Source organism: Triturus cristatus, chromosome 10, assembly GCF_964204655.1.
Source record: "Triturus cristatus chromosome 10, aTriCri1.1, whole genome shotgun sequence".
NCBI lineage: Eukaryota > Metazoa > Chordata > Amphibia > Caudata > Salamandridae > Triturus > Triturus cristatus.
Window position 1 is genome coordinate 284,521,248 of NC_140593.1, and position 20,271 is coordinate 284,541,518.

At 43.7% G+C, this 20,271-nt stretch overlaps 1 protein-coding gene across 5 annotated transcripts in view; it reads right to left on the reverse strand.

The window, feature by feature from the left end:
* CDK14 (cyclin dependent kinase 14) overlaps positions 1–20,271 on the reverse strand; it is a 2,110,677-nt gene that overhangs the window by 749,286 nt on the left and 1,341,120 nt on the right. The window contains exon 10 of one of the 5 annotated variants that reach the window (XM_085631158.1): positions 12,972–13,524. The exons of 2 other annotated variants lie outside the window; for them this stretch is intronic. In XM_085631158.1, the coding sequence (XP_085487284.1) occupies positions 13,105–13,524 (420 nt within the window). In that variant the 3' untranslated portion in view covers positions 12,972–13,104. Of the gene's footprint in view, positions 1–12,971; positions 13,525–20,271 lie in introns of those variants that run through there. 2 more of the 5 variants (XM_085631157.1, XM_085631155.1) reach the window with 2 other exon arrangements.

Below are 20,271 nucleotides of genomic sequence, written 5' to 3' on the forward strand. Positions count from 1 at the left end.
CCTCTCTGGGCTCTGGAACAAGAATGGCCCCGTAACGTTGGAGCCTTCTCGGGGCTCAGGGCAAACCAATGCGGGTCGTTGGAGCACACCAGTGCTCGAGAAAATAATGCGGGCCCCTTCGTTGGAGCCTCGCGGGGGCTCAGAGACACTGCGGCGCGTGGGAGCCTCGTGGGCTCCACGCACCATAGAAATGCCCTCGGTTCCAAAGAAATGCCCCCGAAAGGTTGGAGTCCCACTCTGGGACTCGAGAATAGAAAGGTCCCCGCTGGGGCGGCCCGCTAACAGACGGGGCCGCCCAAGAACTTCTAGACTTAGTGCCTTCTCTGGCACTTTACACAGTTACTGGCTCCCCCCCCCTCGGCGGGAGCGAAATGCAGGCAGGACCCCCCCTCGGAGCCCTCACTCACCGGGCTCGTCGGGGAAGGCTCTTTCTTCGGCCGGCAGCACTTCTGGAGTGCGGGGTAGGCTCCCGCCTGCTCCTGTTTGCACCTCTTCTCGGCGGCGTTCCTCTTCCCGGCGCGGGGCTTCCCTCGACACACGGGAGCCCTGCGCGGCGTCGAGTCGCTGGCGCCACCTCCTGATCTCCGTCACAGGAGCGCGGGGTAGGCTCCCGTCTGCTTCCTGTTTTAGCAGTCCCGCCCACGTCCCAAAAGGCCTGCCTGACTTCCTGGGTTTCGGCAGGGGCCACGGCGGTGACTTTCTTTACGGTGGCAAAGAGGGGTGGGCTCCCTCCATGATGCAATATACGGCGGGGTGGGCACCCGCCGTAAGAATAACCAAATAAGCGGGGTGGGCACCCGCAAGCACACCACAATGCGAGGTGGGCTCCCGCTTGATTAAATAATTAAATAAGCGGGGTAAACGCCGGGTGGGCACCGGCTAGCAGCAATAAAGCGCTCCTGAGCGCTTAAGGCAAATCAAAGCGCTTCCAGGTGCTTAGGGACACAGATAAAGCGCTCCCAGCACTTTAGGGCAAAATAATCCACCAAGTCCAGCAAAGTTCCTAGGAAGGTAGGCAGGGGGACAAGGCTGGGCCAGGGGCCAGCTCACTGGGCCCTCCAGGGCAGGAAGGCAGTCCCAAGTGGCGGTTCCTCCTGGCTTCCAGCAGCAGCAGCCCCCCTCAGGATCCTGGAAGTGAACAGTTTCTGTGGGGACACAGCCCCATTTTTATACAGCAAACCCCTTTGTTCTGGGTTCAGGGTGAGGGGGAAAACCAGTCGCAGCTGGTTGGAGAGCACCCTTGATGTGCTCAGCCCCTCACTCTATTTATTGGCAGGGCTAGGGTCGTCAGTCGCACCGCAGGGGGCGGGGCCAGCATTGTGTGTGGAAAACCCTGTCCTATTCAGGACCCAGGTGTACTCCTCCCACCCATCTAGCTGCTGATCTCCCCATTCACCACTGGGTGACTCATCCTGACTCTGGGGAATCCCTAGCCCGTCACATGACATGACCAGCCAATCACGCGACAGACACACTGCACACAGAAGTGCCCACTTCTAGAAGTGGCACTTCCACACTAGGTACATGCACGCCGCACACATCATCGCGCAGCATTCACTCCCACGAGTCCGCACATACCAAACTCGGGCCTGCACACCCCACGCATCAGGAACTACTAGGGACACATACATTCCCCATGCATTCCTATGGGAGGGCAGGCCTATCTCACCACATGCACTCAGAGCGCGCACGCACTTTACCCTGGGACACAGGGAAAGTGCGCAGAAACCAAAAATCACCACACCAAGTCACCAATAAAAAGCAAAAAGTTCAGGGGTGAACCTGCCAGAAGGGCCAAGTCCAACAGAGCATAACAAACAAAGGGATTATGCGGTCCTGATAATGAGTCAGGCAGAGGGGTATTTAACCTTCACACAATTAGCCTCCATTACTTTGGTTTTTACTCATGATAAGTGGAATTCCATGCATAAATACTATCTGGTAGCAGTAAATCCGGGAAATTCATGCGCATCTCTGCGTGGAAATCCTGCCAACTCGTAATCAGGACCTTAGTGTTTGATCTAAGTCTCAGACCTCGTTAAGTCTCAGACCTTTATGTACATTTATGATTACTTTTGGTATGGCTTTTCACATAGTGGGATGTATGAATAGTCTGCATTGCACCACTGAGAAGACTAGAGCTTTGTGAACATCAGTTGGAACTCCCTTTGTATAGACTTGAGAAGTTTTTAAACACAAAGATGGTTTCTTATGTAGAAAAAGCATTTTTTTAGCTGTTCACGTGAAGAAGAGGAATATTATCTGAAAATGCATATGGGAAATTTCTAGAATGTAAAGTAGTAATACAAATACAAAATGTGAACACGAACTAAGAAAAATAAATATGAATATGGAGAATTGAGGAAATGGTAATCACTAAGGAGTGCATGATCCCATACGATGGAAAGGCTAATCTGATATTGGAACTATTGGGTTTTGTGGAAAATGGTTGTTACCGACACAGAATTGTGATACAGAAATGTGGAAAACTACGTTAAAAAAACTAGATGTAAAATAATTGTTTTATAATAATAACAAAGATAAATGATGTAAAATATAATGAACCACAAAAGATGAAACGTTCAATATATCATATTACTGCCACACACACACACACACACCAGTAAAAAAAAAAAATAGAAAAGCAAAGAAGCACTAATTTACAAGGTTCAAGCTTTAAAAAACATTTGCTGTCAGCCATCGAATGAATCACTTTCAGTCTGTATAATGTTTCTGACTAACATAGAAACAAGCATTGGCAAAGTCAATAGGTTTTGCCTATGCGAGAAATTAAATTTGTCAATGTTTTAAGCTTTACATTTGTCAATGTTTTAAGCTATGTAGCACAGCAGAGCGGCTGCTGTGCAGCATGACTCAAAGTTTTTAGAAAAAGCACTTTGACATTACCAGAGCTGGATTCCGTCAAATGGTTTTTATAGTGTGTCATAATAAAACAGATTAGATTTTGGAGGGCACGGTTGCAGGCAGGTTTCTTCCTAGAAGTACGTCGGTGGCAAGTCATCAGCTGTGGACCCTTCTCCTAAAATCAATTCCTTTCTGAGAGTTCTTGTCTATTTCAATCAATTCAACAGTGGGACTTTGTATCTTATGATGATTTTCAAAAGTTCCATCCATAAAAGGATGCACAATCCCAATAGTGTTTGAGACATCAATGAAGAAAAATACAATTGGATAGAGGCTAACGTCTTTAAGCATGTTTGGGAACTCGTTGCAACGTGGATGTTCTCAGTATCTTCCACCTTTCACTGATATTATTCTGCCTTTGTTGACATTGATATTTAGGGCTGACAGATGGATAAGGTGAGGTAAGGCAGATACATTAAGGTGACACCTGCAGGGGACATTAAATGGTGAGCTGGAGGATACCAGTAGGAAAATGCACATTTGCCTCTGGATCCAACAATCCTTGTGCTGCTCTTATTGATATAAAGTCCAAGAAAAAAGGGACTGGAACAGAGAATGTGATTTGGTTAGTGTGGATCAGGAGCCCAACATGCATGTAACAGCAACTCAGGCCATGGTCCTTCTGTTGGCATGATGTGTGTCCTATGCATACATGCTGTGGCACACAAAGTGCCCAGCCATGTTGTCCATGCACTTAGACTTCAAAAGACTTCCCTTGCCTGATGAAACATCAGTCTTATGCTCTTATATGTAGGTGACCTGAAGTAAGCAGTAGCAGCCCATCTCCTGCCAAAGTGTTGGGGCGGGCCGGAGTAGGGAGCTGGGGAAGGGGTGGGTTGGTTGGGGTGCAAAATAATATTAAAAAAATTAAAGACACTAACCTGATCATCGCAGCTGCTGCCCACAGCATCACGCTCCTCTAAGCTTCTTCTGGGCACAGGCTACCAGAATGCACTGCAGCCAATTCTGATGCTGCATGAAAGCAGTGTCAGGATAGGTCCGAGCACTCTGACTTTGTGCTCACAGGCAGACTGCCTGTTCTCTCCTGCAACATAGCTGGGGCTGGAGAGAGCTTCACTGCGCACTCCCTACACTGCGCATGACGGTTTGGCCGTCTGAGACAGCCGGCCAAACCGCCATGTGCAGTGTAGGGAGTGCACTACCACTCCCCCCCCACAGTGCATCCCCTGGACCCGCCCCCAAGGCTCGTCAGTGTCCTGTGGGCAGGTCCAGGGGGATTAAAATAAAACAATGCCAAACATGTTTAAAACCCATTTTATTACCGTTGTAAGGATGTAGGCGGGGTAGAGGGGCAGCGCTCCTCTGCTCTAATGGAGGGGCAACCTCTGAAGGTGAGTGATGCTGTATTAGAAGAGGGATGAGGAAAACTAAATCTGGAGTGAATAAGTGATATTATGCATGAAAGATGCATGCCAGGTATGCAACTTCTGTTTCACCTGAGGGACAACACAATAGTATAGAGCCAGAGCCAGGGGATCTGCGCAACCTGTAGCACATCTCATTTCTGTGAGGTCTCGTAAAATGGTCAAGGGCCCCGTCATCATACCTTGCAGGGATTCCCCCTAAGGTTTCTTAACATCAAAGTATTATCACTGATGCATACAGTAGGCTGCACAGCACAAACCTGTACTGTGCTCAGCTTGTTTGGCATAGTAAAGGTCTTTTTGGAAGATTGAAGTTTTACTTGATGCCATTCAAAGCTGTGCAATGCGTAGGATTTTCATTTTGTCTTCTATAAGTAATAAGTGCACTTCGGCCCACACCACTATTCACAAAACCCTTTCAGCTGTGCATCATCACTAATGTAATCCCATTCTGTTAGGAAATCTGCACAGTGCAATCCTCATCCACCATGCAATCCATTAACATGACTGATTCATGGGGCCTTAGTGGCTCTTAGCGATGGATGTTGGGACAGTAGTCAACTGCTCAGTGAATTAGTTGAATGCTGGAAAGCTATTGTAATGAGTCAGCACATTCTGCCCTTCCAGACATGTTCTGAACTGTGCGCTCGAGTGAAGTCAGCTCCCACCTGAACGGAGTCTGCAGGAAACAGAAGAGAGCACACATTGTACTGATGGAGCAGGGTTGTACATAAATAAACCTGCTCTGATTAAACCTCCCATTGTGTGAAAACATTAACAAAAGATTTTTAGTTTAACAAGAAAGCATCAATCTGTTGTTTTGGAATAAAGAATAAGAAAGGTGCAGGAAAATGACAGGTGGTTTAAGTAGTCCACAAACAATATTTGTATGTAAAGACAGCAAAGAAAAGGGCAAATTGTGTTATTTCAATGAGCAAAATGTGAAATGAAAACATGTTTATCGTGTTAGTTTAATTGAACAAATGTTAATTACATGGATTAATAAGTTTAAAAATGATTGTGTTTTATTAGACTAATGGAAAATGAAATGGAGCTTTCTTTTGAGCAAATAACTGAAATCTGTTTATTTCTCCTAGAGAAAATCTGCACGCTTTACAAAGAAAGGCCTATAAAAAGTTGTCATAAGGCTTAATTTAGCTTTAAAGTGAAGAAATGCAGAGAATTGTGTTTTATTTTTCATAGATGACTTTCGTGTTCTTACTTTCCTGATGGCTGTTACGAGTTTGAAGTATCAGTGGAACTTCCTTTTGTCCGGGGAACAATATTTACTTTTGTGGATACGTGTGCTTGTAAATGTTTCAACTTTGTTTGTATGCACGTGTGTGTCGAGGAGGAAGAACATTTTTATTTCCTTTTTCTGAAGGACGATGATTACAGCATGAGTCTGAACAAAGAACTTTTGAGACAAAGGAGTGACAAGAATGGTGTGACTTAACACCCCATGCTTCTGAACCAATGAGAGAAAGACTTTTCGGATTTTGCTACAAGAGTAGGGTCGGACTTCTCAAATGTTACAGATTGGATTTCAGTACCAAAGAGCTGGAGAGTTTGAATGCTTCAGGAAAGTGATTGCATATTAAAAAGTTAATTAACATCTTGAGACGATGGGATGAATTAGATCATTAGAAAAGAAGATAGGCTAAAAAGAAGGAAGAAACAGCTGTAAATACAGGTGCTTTGTCAATGTTTCCAGTAAGGGAAACAGGTGCAGAAGCGACTGAAATGATATATCCCATGAGAGAGGTACCAGGAGGAGGATATGTTCATGTCCCCTGGTCAAGACAGGATATATTGTTTTTACAAATGAATTTCCCAGATTGAAAGAGAAACCAGTAGAGTGGTACAAACAAGTATAGAGGTGTGTGAAATTTTCAAAGGTTTTGTGGAAAGACTTAGATGGTTTGTTCGATATTGTGGTTCCAGCTGATTTGTAGACTGGGTGCAAAATTGCAGTAGATTGCCCAAAAGACCAATACCGAAGAGATGCAAAGACTGAAGCACCATCTGATGAAGTGATGAAAAAATATAATGAGGTCATAACCTATTTGAAAAGGAAGAGTTCACCAAAAGAGAGATTGGGTTAAAATAGATAGAACTACACAAAAATGAAAAGAGACAGTGCATGCCTACTATGAAAGGCTTCAAGTGTTTAAACAGTATAATAGCATTGAGAACATTTCTAACAAAGACATGGGTCATTTTGTGTATAGGTTAGTGTTTGGATTGAGACCAGAGATTAGCATGAGGATTCAATAGCATTTAATTTGTTGGCAGAGTAATTCTATCGACAAAATATTGCGTTATGCGAAATATTGTAGTAATGATATTGAAATGAGACCTAAAATGTTGAAGGAAAAACTAATGTTTGCTCAGAGGGAAGCAGCACAGAAAGGTGGATTTATGGACTTTTCTCAATCAGATTTCCAGGGCAAAGATCAGGGTGTTTGAAATTCTCAAGATGCTACAGCTACTAAAGGTGGTGATGCAAGAGGTAGAAATAATAAAGAGGATATGAAGAGGAGATATATGTCATGCTTGCGGTAAATTTGGACATTGGAATCGCGAATGTAGGAGTTTGTTGACAAATACAGGTGGTGGTACAAGTGTTAATGATATGAATCAGAATCAGTTAGTTCAGATGCAAAATCAGAATTTACAATTTCAAATGGGAGAAGACAAGGTGTACAAATACCTCAACCTCAAATTCCTCAAGCTCCTATGCCAAATCAGAATATGGATTGTGAAGTACAAAGATACAGTGCGAATGTGGGTTTTCTCATGGATGAAATAGCAAAACAAAACGTACAACTGGCTTCAGAATATTGGTTACAGTCTGAAGGGAGTGATTCAGATATATCTCATTGATGGTGCCTCGGGGGGGGGGGGGGAGGTGGAGTGCGTGTTTGGTGCATCCCTAGAGGTAGATCAGTGTGGTCCTTTTGTGGATCGAGATGTATAAAGTAATGGGATTACATTCCTTGTAGACACTGGCGCTACCCGTTCCACTGTGAGAACGGTGGAAATTCCTAACCTACCCCTCTCGGGAAATAATATCCAAGTTGTAGGGGTTTTGAATCAATTGATCAAAACTTCAGAAACAAAACCAAAGAAAGTGCAAATTGGAGATTTCAGAGACATACATCGTTTTGTGGTGCGTGAAACAAGTCCGGTTAACCTTTTAGGTAGAGACTCGTTGTGCAGAATGAATTTCACCATCTACTGTACACCAGATGGAATACCATTTCATACTAAGGATGAGGATGTTGTCTTTAAGATGGCAAGATAAGGGACAGAGTTGAAGGATTTGTATCCTTTATTTACAATGAAGGATTTGCCTGTTGAATTGAGAGAAACTATGTTGACTGATGTGAGGGATTTTTCAGGGAAACACATTGGATTGATGAAGGGATTCTATTCAAATTACAGTCAAACAAGGTGCAGAATTCCCAAAAACTCCACCTTACAAAGTGAGAATTGAAACCTGTGATTGAACTGATGATTGAACATGGTATTCTAAGGAGATACTAAGCAGTCCTTGTATTTCGCCTATTATGAGAATTAAGAAACCGAGCGGAAAATATAGGATTGTCAAGGATTTAAAGAAAATAAATCAGATAGTGGCACCTTGTTGTCCAATAGTGCCAAACCCAGCAATAATTCTTTATCAACGTCCATGTGATGTAGAACAGTTCACAGTGATCGATTTGTGTCAAGCATTTTTCTCGCTACCTTTGCATCCTGATAGCCAATATTTATTTGCGTTTCGGTTCGGGAACCAAACCTTGGCATGGTGCCAAGTTCCTCAATGGTATACTGAAACCCCTCAATCTTCAATCAAATTTTGAAGAGGTGTGAAGAGTCATTGGTAATACCAAATAACTCAGTGCTAGTTGAGTACATCGATGACTTGCTTGTTGCGTCAAAGATGAGAGAAGCTTGTGTGACAGATACCATTGCTCTACTGAACCATTTTGCAGTAGGTGGGCATAAAGTATCTTTGTTTGAGGCACAAAATTGAAAAAGGATTCAGAAAGGTGTCACAAGATCGAATAAATGTGATCTTACAAATGAAACCTCCCAAAACACAGAAAGTGATTCAAATGTTTTTAGGTATGGTTGGATACTGAAGACGGTGAATTAATGGATTTTCATTGACTGCCAAGCCATTACAGAAATTCACTCACAAAGATGTGACAGATCTGATTCAATTGTATGAAGAAAGCATGAAGGCATTTGTTGAGTTGCGAGACAACCTTTGTCATGCACCAGCATTAGGAATGCAAGATTTCAACAAAGATTTTGTATTATTCTGTTACGAAAGAGACGGTTGTGTACTTTCAGTTCTAACACAAATGGATGGAACAGTACGTCGTCCTATGGCATATTTTTCAGCAACACTTCATTGTGTAGCTGCAGCTTTACCAGGTTGTGTGAAGGCAGTTGCTGCTACTTGTGTGAGTCTGGAACAGAGTGAAGTGATTGTGATGGGACATCCATTGGGGTGTATGTGCCGCATTCTGTTGAGATTTTGTTGACACAGACTCAAACAAACCATCTTATGAGTAGTCGGTTGACCAAATATGAACGAGTGATACTGGGAGCTGAAAATGTAAGAGTGACAAGATGTACAAATCTAAATCCAGCTACTTTATTGTCAAATCCAGATTATGAAATGGTGGTGGATGAAGCGGATCATGATTGTCTGGATGTGACTGAATTATGTACTTAATCAAGACCATATATAAAAGAGACTCCGGTTATGTGAATCACATTGTGTGATGTTTGTGGCTGGATCTTGCTTGAGAGATGAAATGGGTACCTTGCAAGCTTCCTATGCAGTTTGTACAGTAGCTAATGCAATCAAAGCTTCATGCTTCAAAAGAATAAAATCAGCACAGATTGCGAAGCTGGTAGCTCTGACTAAAGCGTGCTATTTTGTAGAAAATTGGAGGATAACCATATTCACTGATAGCCAGTATGGCTTCGGAGTTGTCCATGACTTTGGACAATTGAGGTCTCAACGTGGTTTCTTGACCTCATCAGGTTCACCATTTCGAAATGGAGGGTATGAGAAAGAGCTACTGTTGGCACTACAAATGCCCAGAGAAATGGGAGTTCTGAAATGTTCAGCACGCAGATCTGGCAGTGAATATATCACGGTTGGAAACAAGTACGCTGATGAAGTTGCACATTTTTATGCGCTAAATTCGGTTGCAATAAATAAAAAATACAGAAATCTGATGAAAAACAATGCAATCGGATGTTCTTACCTGCTGAAACATGGGAAGAAATTAGGCAGCTACAAGGAGCAGCAAGTGCGGAGGAAAAAGGGATTTGGATCAAAGCAGGTTGTTCACGTAGTGAAGAAGATGAAGTTTGAATTTATCCTGATGGAAGACCAAAAATGCCAGATAGCCTGTTGTCCCAAATGGCGAGGTTTTATCATGGTCCTACACACATAGGTAGAGGTGCTATAATCAGGATGTTTAAGGAATCCTGGTTCAACCCTAAGTTCAGGGTCATTGCAGAGAGTGTTTGCCAGAGATGTGTGACTTGTCAGCAGCAAAATGCAGGGAGAAAGACATTTGTTAGTTGGGGATGAATTGGGAAAGCTACTGGTCCTTTTACACGGTTACACGCTGATTTAGTAGAACTACCAAGATGTAATGGGCTATAATATGTTTTGGTGATTATCCGTTTGTTTTCTCGGTTGGTAGAAGCCTACCCAACGAGACGCAATAATAGTCTAACAGTTGCTAAATTGCTTCTTAGAGGGATCATACCTAGGTTTGGAGTTCCAGTCTCTTTAGAATCAGATAGAGGGACACATTTCAATAATGAAATAATCCGAATGATTTGTTTAGCATTACAAATTGAACAAAAATTACACTGTGCCTATCGACCAGAAGCATCAGGTGTGGTTGAGCAGGTCAATGGGACAAACAAATTAAGACTTGCAAAAGTGTGTGCGTCCACGGCACTGAAATGGCCAGATGCTTTAACATTAGTTCTGATGGGTCTGAAAAGTATTCCTGATAGAAATACTGGATTGTCACCTCATGAAATTATCATGGGCCGGGCAACGAGATAGCCAATAGTTCCATGAAATCGACTAATGAATATAACTGAAGATTTGGTACTTGGTTATTGCAAAGGATTGGCTGATGTGCGGCGTTCTGTGTCTCATTAGGTTGGAGAAGTTGCAACCACAACACAGCAAGAACAGGCACACGATCTGAACCCTTCAGAGTGGGTTCTTCTCAAGAAGCATGTGACGAAAGTCGTGTTTGGAAGCTCAATGGTATGGGCCATATCAAGTGATTCTGGTGACAACGACAGAAGTAAAGTATGGTGCCTTGCCGATTTGGATTCATTCTAGCCATACACGAAGAGTCCCAAGTCCACTTGAAAGTAAAGAATCAGTTGAAGGTGATCAAGAAAAGATAAATGAAAGTGATCAAAGAGAACCTGAACGGACTGAAAATCAATTAAAGTGAGCCCCAGCTACTGGGTCTCATGAGACGTAAAAGAAGAGAAAAGGGACTCAATTAAAAGAAATATTGAAACAAGTCCTGAATCAAATGAAACTGAAGAAGTTCAAAGGAAGAAAGCAAGAAAAGGAGATAGTTGGCCAAGAGGAGTGAAAAGACTGAAATACACTTTGAATAAAAGCGTTCCAAATATATTATTTGAAATATCTAAACAGAGTGATTCAGAAGAAGATACAGTTCATAGAACAAAAAGAGCAAGAGTTCCAATCAAGAAATACACAGCACCTGAATGGACATACTTGGTTACTGAAACAATTGATCAAGAAGACAACAGTGGAGAAGAAATCGAGCTAAATGACATGATGTGTTATGAGCCTCTCTAAATAAACTGTGTTAAAAATGTAAGTGTTTCAATCCTTTGTGAATAAGTCGTACCTGTTATTAGGATATCAGTGTGACTCAAGAGAGTCGCAATCCATGAAAAAACATTTATCGTTGGACGTCGCTCAGGGTTATACTCCACAAACTGCTTATTAAGGTGGTGCACAGTGCACGTGTCCCAAATGAGACTAGGGATACCATCCCGCTTAAATACTTTTGCATAACTCTGATTGTTCTTCGCTTCATGGATTGAGATTCTCTTGAGTCACACTGATATCTTAATAACAGCTATGATGTATTCACAAAGGATTGAAAGGAACTAGTGTTTGCCACAAACTAAACCTATTCATAAAGCCCTGAGGAAGTTCTCATGGCATTGTGCCATAAGGAATGAAACGCGTGGGCTGTTTCTTCTTCCTAAAGAAATTATGCATGAATTGAATTGATAATAAAGGACTAAAAGAAATCATTAAGAGACTCAAAGGCTTTCTGTTTACGTGCACTGCTCTATTATGGATTAATTCACTATAAAATTCTATCATTCCCAAAAAGGATCTCAGCTCGTCTTTGGGTGCCAATAATTTCATTATGGTGTGAACCAGATCTGCCTTGGGTTGTACCCCTTCGGAAGTGAATGTATGCCCCAGCTAGTTTATTTTAGTACATTCAAGTTTGCATTTGTCTTTCCTTACTGTAAGGTCATACTCTTTGAATCTAAAACCTGTCTAAGTATTTCATTATGTTGTGGCCGAGAGTTCCCAAATATCAGCACATTGTCCTAATTACAGAACACCCCTGAGAATTCAGATAGTATATTAGACATGGCTGTCTCAAAGATGGACACCACTGTTACCAGACTGAACAGCATGCATTTACATTTTTATGCCCCATTGGCATGATGAAAGCAGTGAGCTCTTGAGAGTCGTGGTGTAGCCGGGTCTGGTAATAGTTGAATGGGATGTTAGATCTAATGTTGTGAAGAGTTTTGCTCCAGCTACAGTCGTGATCATCTCTGTTATGTTTGGCAAGGGGAACTTATCAACAACTCCTACTTTGTTGAGGGCCCTAAAGTCAACACACAGGCGAGTCTTGCTGTCTGCTTTTCTTGCCACTACAATGGGTGCTAACCACTCAGTTGCTTCCACAAATTCTTTTCCATCCAGCTTACACAATTTTTTTTACTCTTCTCACTGTGTTCTGTACACTCAAGAGAAAGCTACTTACTTTAGCTGACACTGGAACTGCTTTCTTTTTCAATTTTCTCTCATGCACATACTGTTTGAGGCATCCTAGCTTTTATGGGAATACTTCAGAATATTCTTTATCAAAATCAGAACCCATTTCTACATCCTTGTTAACATTCTGGATCAGTATTAGAGGTTTAGCATTGGGATTCAGATAAACTATGTATTTTTGTGCTGGCCATCCTAAAATGTTATCTCCTTTACATGAAACAAACGTTGTATACTTGTGGCGGGGTAGCAGGGACAGAGTCGACAACCAGACTGGGATGGCGTAAAGAGGTTTTTTTTTTTAGAAAAAGTTCTCTTGTGTCTTTCGGCCCGTCTTGCCGCTGCGGAAGAAGGGGACCCCGACTTGCTCTTTCGGGGTGACTCCAGATTGAAGGGAGGCGGCATCTCAGCTGACTTCTCTCCCAAGGGTCCAGTCCGCGGGAAGGATCTCAGGAGTTGGTAGGCGAAAGGGGAGAGAAATGAAAACAACAAACAAAACAAGGATTAGGACAATCGTCCTGGTTGGCTGTTGTCAAGGGCCGGGTGTGAAGGAAACCGAGTGCTCTTGTGCTCGTAGTTCTCTGGGCAGTGCACAGGGGTTTGGTGCAAGGTGAGGGTACGGGGATTGTTCGGTACGCGATACACCGCTAATTCGGTGAGTCGGGATGCTCAGGGGGTAGGCGGTGTCTTTCTTCCCACCCAGCCCGCTACCTTCCCCCGTACCTGTTCGAGCCACGCTCCTCCCGTGGGAACGTGGCGGGGCGGCTCGTGGAGTCGTTGGCCTCCTGGCGTGTAGCAGTCGTCTCTCCTTGGCTCAGGACCTGCTGCGCTGCTCTCTCGTTCTCTCCGCTCTTCCTCCAAATTCCTCGCACTTCTCTGCTCCAGCTCTCCGTCTACCTCCAGGGAAACGCCGTCCGTCCTCTTCCGGGTTTCCGCGTTCTTTATCCCGCCTATCTCTGCGACGTCATCAGGGGGCGGGACTTCGTCCCACTGGAAGGCCGAATTAAAGGTACCTCGTTCCGTCTCTGCGGTCCAGTCTTGCGAGGGATACGGGTACCACCAATCTGTTGTATGTGGCACTGTTGGTTGCTGTAGGGGAAGAGAAGGTGGAATGTGTTCGCCTTGTAAGCGGGATACACAAGGACTGATGTCCTCCTTGTGTGAGTTCTCTTCCCCGTCACAATACTGTATATCTGTTTTTATACTCAATCTTTCCTACAGAGTATATCATCTTTATTGTCTGACCATCATACGCTCCTTGGTGTATATCCATGTTGTGTAGCTTCATCTGTTTCTTGAACAGTTTATTTAATACCTCCTCCTCCATGTTATTATTGTTAGTCTAGAGCATGTATCAAACATGACCTCAATCTATGGGGTTGCAAGACCCTTCATCAGTAATTTGCAGTACAATTTCTTCGCAAACCTCAGACACACCTTGTTTCTTAGGTTTCTTGCTACCAGAGGTACTTCTACAGCACACCATAAAATTTCCTTTCCTCCCACATTTATTACATACATCTTTAATTGCTGGGCATTCCTTACTGTTTGCCATGTGGCCAACCCTTCTACATCTGTAGCATTGCCCCTTGAAGGCACTGACACTCCTCCAGTACTTTGTCATAAGGGTACCCTTAACTATTTGTACCTCATTTTTCTCATCCCCAACTATTTGTACATTTTCCTTACTATAAGTGTCTTGCTTAATTTCTTTTCCACATCTCATCATGTGCTCTACTTGTTGTACATCAATCAACAAATCTCCCAAGGAAGGATCATCTCTCAAACAAAGTTACTCCCATGCCTTTTCAATTTTACAATTCAACAAAAATTGTTCTCTGACGTATTTATCATTTGTTGCTTCAAACTTACATGAGGCTGCCAATGTACACAACTCAGACACAAGTTCCTCTAATGTTTTTCATCCCTTTTGTGAGCACTTCCCAAAATCATAGCGCACCATGACTGTGCTGACCCTAGGAAGGAACTCATTATCTTATTTCTTTATGCTTATTTTGTATTTATTTAACCCCTTTCATTCATCAGCACTCAGGTCAGGTAGATGCTCTAGGATTTTTTATCCTTCTGCTCATAAACAATGTTGTACTAGTGCTATCTTACGCTCTAGAATCGGATTGGGCCCACAAACTATGGAATAATTGTGAAATACTTTTTTCCATTTGTTCCACTTCAATGATGGATCTCCAGGGAATGTAAAAAAGAATGGGGGAGGAGTAACACTCTGCATACTCATTTCTTCCTTCTGATATCAACAAAAATATCGCCCACCTCACTTTCTCTAGCCCCTCTACCCTCACATCTAAATTGAAGCTTAGGTTTCGCAGTATATGGCAAAGCAAAATGTATTCACACACTGAGTTTCTGTTTTCCTTTTATCACTTCCAACATCAGAGTGTTTTTTCTCAATTGCCTCTAGGTGGTGCCGGCTCTGTTTAGGCAGGAAAATACTCTGAAGCCAGGAATCAATGTCGCGAGTACACCTTGCACTCCTAGGACAAACTGCAGAAAAGCCGGGCAGTAGGTGGCGTACCACAAAAAGTCTTCACAGATGATCCTTCCTTTGGGCTCCTACAGAACCCCACAGAAACATGGATGCCTCTTGCACCCTGGAAGGCATGGTGAGTGGTTCTACTGGAGAGAAACCCTAATTTAGGTTCTTAGGTGCCGAAGTCTCCTCCTTGTGCTGGGAGCAAGGCAAGATAAGGATGGTGAATTCTCATGCTGAGCACACACCCCTCACAACAGTTCATAGCTGGTTGCACACGGCGGCTTCAATCATGCTCACATCAGTTCGTAGCCACTTACGTGGCAAATTCTCATCCTTAGTCTGCACCCCCAGCAAGCAAGTAATGCGAATGGTGGTGAATTCTGGTGCTCATCAGTTCATAGCCACTTACTTTCAGTGGTACAAAAGGAGATGATTCCTCATGTTCAGTGCGCACCCTTATCAGAAAGCTGCACACCCTTCATGCTAACGTCAGAAGCAGAGAGCCGCGTCAAATAGTCATCTCTCTTTCTAATTGTTTATGCACTTGCTGGAGGTTAAAATCACCACATCCCTCTGGCACACAGTTTCTTTCCCAAGTCAATAACTCAAGTGGTAAACAGTGGGTCACGTCGGGATGACCGTTAACTCACCGCAGCAAGTGACCATCCTCAAAAGTACTCACTGTGTACCAGAGTCAGTTTGACACAGCGATCCTGGACTATTACCAGGGTACCTCCCTGAATACCTTTCAATTCCTGGGATTGGCCACTCTCTGTCTTCCTGCTACAACTAGTGTGTGTGTTGAAGTGTGCCTGGACGTATACAGTCCTCGTCACCAGTATCCAATGCAAGACAATGCAAGATAGAAGGATTATGCAATAAGCAGACCAGAGAGTGACGAGAAGCAACAGGTTTACTCCATATACCTCAGCCACAGCATACCAACTTGCAGTTCAGAAGTGCGCATGCTTCTTACTGTTCATTCTATAATTTTGTGACCGCAAAGTTCCACTGTTCTAGTCTCTTCTACAATGTTCTGATATTTCCTACAGTGCAAGTGATATAGGTGACTAACAGATACCACAGGTGCTCTTCCCCCAAACCTTTTGCCTTACTCCTCCATTTGTGCTGATATCGTTTTTTTGGTTTTTCTTGTAAGTTACTAATAAAGTGGCATTATATGTACCTCAGACCGATAAATTAAATACTACTAGTGGACCTGCATCACTGATTGTGCCACCCACTTAAGTGGCCCGTTAAACATGCCTCAGGGCTGCAATTGCAGCATGTGTGTGCAGTTTAAACAGCCATTTTGACTAATCAAAATAAACCTTTTGCTATGCCTAAACCTTCATTTTTAATACATATAAGTCATCCCTAGGGTAGGCTCTAAACAGCCCTGAGGGCAGGGTGCAGTGAATTTAAAAAGCTGTAGAAACAGTAAAAGATAACAGACGGAATCCTGAACATTGACCGGAAACAAGCATCCTGGGACCAGTTGTTGAGGGGGTGATGCCCTGAAACAGTTCCCAAGATGCTTGTTTGTGGTCCAGGGAGGACCAGTCCTGGCAGTTCGGGCTGAACTGTTCTCATGGAGAGCAGGGCCAAGATTTATTTGCATATGGCTGGGTCCAAACTGGAATGACACGGTGAGCAAGACAACAATGGATTTAGGCCCAGATGTCTGTACTGGGGTGAATATTTGATAATGTTCAGTATTCCGTCCATCATCTTTGTATGTTGCTATAGTCACCCTAAGTGGGAAGGGTATGCCCAGACATGGGTCCCGTGCTCACTATGCTATTGGATTCAATATAGTCCCAGGATGCTAGTTTCCGGTCCAGGGAGGACCTGGTCTGGCAGATCAAGCTGACTGTTCCATGGGAAGCAGTCTCAAGACTGGTTTGCTTATGGCTAGATCCAAATGGAATGACATGGTGAGCAAAAACAAATAATTTAGGCCAAGTTCTCTGTACTGTGGGTGAATGTTTAACAATGTTTATAGCATTCCATCCATCATCTTTTTGTGTTGCTATATTTAAAAAGCTGGACACGTACTTTTAAATTGTACATGTCCTGGAAGGGAAAAGCTCTTAAATTAGTTTTTCGCTACAACAAGGCCTTCCTCTCCCATTGAATAACAGTGGGTTACCATATTACATTTAATAACTGCTAACTTTAAATTGGGAGCAAGTAGGATTCTTTAGTGTCTAAAGAATTGTAATTTTAAATCCCCTTTATTTATTTGTAAAGTTTTATAAAGCGTGAACATGACCCTTGCGGGTATCAAAGTGCTGTACACAAGGTGAAAGCATGAATAAATTCCGTACAGTAGAGGTCAACACTGTGAGACAACAAGGAGTACACAATCAGGTTCAGGGACCTGATCGAGGGCCACACTAGATTAATTTCTCCTAGAGTGCAAAACATTTCCTGTAACATTCAGCAAAACAATCAAAAGTGATCTCGACACAACATAATAAAATAAGTGACAAAACAGTGGGGTGAGGGCCCTAGGGTAAAATAACAACTATCAACCAAACATAAATAAATGGAGAACGATATGTTGGGATAAATGTCAAATCTGTCAACATGGGGACATGTAAAAGAGAACAAGATGATGCAGTTATTGATCACTCGGGAAAATCAATTTGGCCTGTTTCTTGAAGTAGGCAGTGGAAGGATTGGTTCTAATCTCAAAAGGAAGAGCGTTCCAAATTCTAGGCGCAAGGCCGGAGAAAGCACGTTTGTACGTACTTTTCTTTTTGAATTTAGGAGGTTCCAAGAGTAGTGTGGACCTACTTCTTAAGTTCCGACCCGAGCCAGAAAGAACAAGCTTGTTCGCCAGGTAGGCTGGAGTATTGTAATGCAAGGCTTTATGCATGAGGCAAGCTATTTTAAAACAAATCCTCGTTTCAATAGACAGCCAGTTAAGCTGCAAATGGTAAACTCAGATTTAAGTCACAATTCTGGAAATGCCACTTTTAGAAAGTGCAAAAACAACAGTTGATGGACAGAATGCAGAACAATGTCATACATTCACCCGAGTACAGATTTCTGGGCCTAAGTCCTTGGTTTTTTTGCTCACCATGCCATTCCAGTTTGAACCCAGCCATATGCAAATCAGTCTTGACCCTGTGCCTCATGGGAACAGTCCAGCCCGAACTGCAAAGCCAGGTCCTCCCTGGACTGGAAACAAGCATCCTAGGACCGGTTTCGGGGTTTCACCCCTCTTCAGCCAGGATAGCTTGATTCCAGTGGCATGGAGAGCATGGGACCCCCGTCTGGGCATACCCGTACCACTCGGGGTGAGAAATGCAAAAACAGTTGATGGACAGAATGCAGAACAATGTCATACATTGCACACACAACGGCTGCCACCAGTCGGGGGCCGAACTGGGGAACAGCTTTGGAGCAGGGCGCCCGTCCTCCTACACACTGTTGGTATCGCCACGCCATCTGCTGATAGAAAGGCATATAATTGCCCCGCTGAATCGAAGAGCGCACCGCTCGCGGTGGGCCTAATTGCAGGATGTGTGCGCTGCAGCGGTACGCTCCAGCGCTCGCCTAGGGGAGTCACATTTCGCATCTGACTCCGAGGTTGGGATGATTAAAGGGACCGCTCACGGCCAATCGGTCTTCTGATGCAATAACTTTTGTGTTCTTTTGCCTGTGATGGCACGGCTACTTTAAAATATATCGCTTTGATGTTTCTGAGCTCTTTACGTGGGACCGGTTGCCACGGGAGAATTTCTCCATTTTGAGTCTCCCAGCCCATAACTTATCAACCACCTATTCTCAAAATGGTGCCTATCCTGTAGCCCTGAGGGGAAATACAACTTGTGATCACCGCCCTGTTTCCCAAAACTTTGCCCTAGACATCGCCATAGAAATAGGGCTTGGTGTGTGGATTTGCCCTAAAACCAAAAAAGGACTACTAATACAAAAGGAGCAAGTCTCGACCGAATGGCGGCCATCTTGGAATGGCTTTTTTTTTCCATCTACTCTGCCCACTGAAAGACCTGATGGCTGCTGATAAGCGTATGAAATCATTTTTTTTCTTTAAATCATTCGTCCTTGACATGGAACTATTTAGTATTCTTTAGCCTTTAACAAAGATTGAGTGACAAGATTCGTCCCTGCCACCACTGTCTCCTCGATTTGTGCTCACCATGGATGCCAATACAACCAGCCCGACTGAAGGATCACTCTATCAAGTGGGTCTCAGTGCCTTTAAGATCACCTATCCCCCTAACCTCACTAAAAATGCATCAAAAAAACTCAAACAGAACTTAATCAAAAGAAACCCGGAAGCACTTAAATCAGATACTTACTTCTGTATGTCTAAGGGCAACATCATGTCAGACCTAACCTTCTTCATGAACAGGAGAGCCCAATGGAGAAAATCTCTCTTATCCTTTTATCAGTGCAAACAGATAAGGAAAACACCCCATGGATTTAGTCTTTCTATAACTTCCTCTCCTATTCACAAAGTAGATCTCACCATTACTATCTACAACAATGGGATCGTTCTCATTCAAGCTTCCAATCGAAACCTAGAGCAGTTCGACAAACTCTTTCTGAAGATTAAACGCTTTATGGCGAACAATTCAACCTCTTTACGACAAGATCTAGCACTAACCACCTCAAGGTCATTCCAAACCGATGCCCCCATTTCCTCTTCAGACTTACCTCCCTCCTCACCCACTACCCTTCCCATGCCCGTCCCTGATCCGCTCAAACCACATAATGCGAGGCCATTAACCCTATCACCACTACGAACCTCCTGGTCAATGCTTCCCGGATCACCTCTAATACTCAATGACCAACCCCCTCCTCTGGATTCTCCTACTACCGACTCTGACACCTCTAACACACATAGATACCCATCCCCCTCTCCAGATCCTCACACTCAATCAACCTCCAGGTCTAGGCTTTCCGGAACTCTGCTTTTACTCAGTAACCAACCCTCTCCCTTGGAATATCCCATTACCGCCTCGGATCCCTCTAACACACTTAGACACCCTACCCCCTATCCAGATCTCCACACTCAACTTCCGCCCCTTTCCCATCACCCAGCCAGACGTGCTGGCACGCTTGGACAATATCTCCCTCCAACTGCACCTTCTCTCCAGCGAATTCCACGTGATGAAAGCCCTCTCACTTGAATATCTCCCCTTGTTAAGCCCCCTCCTCTCTCATCCAAACCGTCCCAGAGCCCCCGCCACTGCCACCGACACAGCTCTCTGTGACCATCCCTCCTCCCCTACTATCTCCCCTTCATAACACAGCTTCTCTCCCTAAATGCTCACTGACCTGTCTTGCAC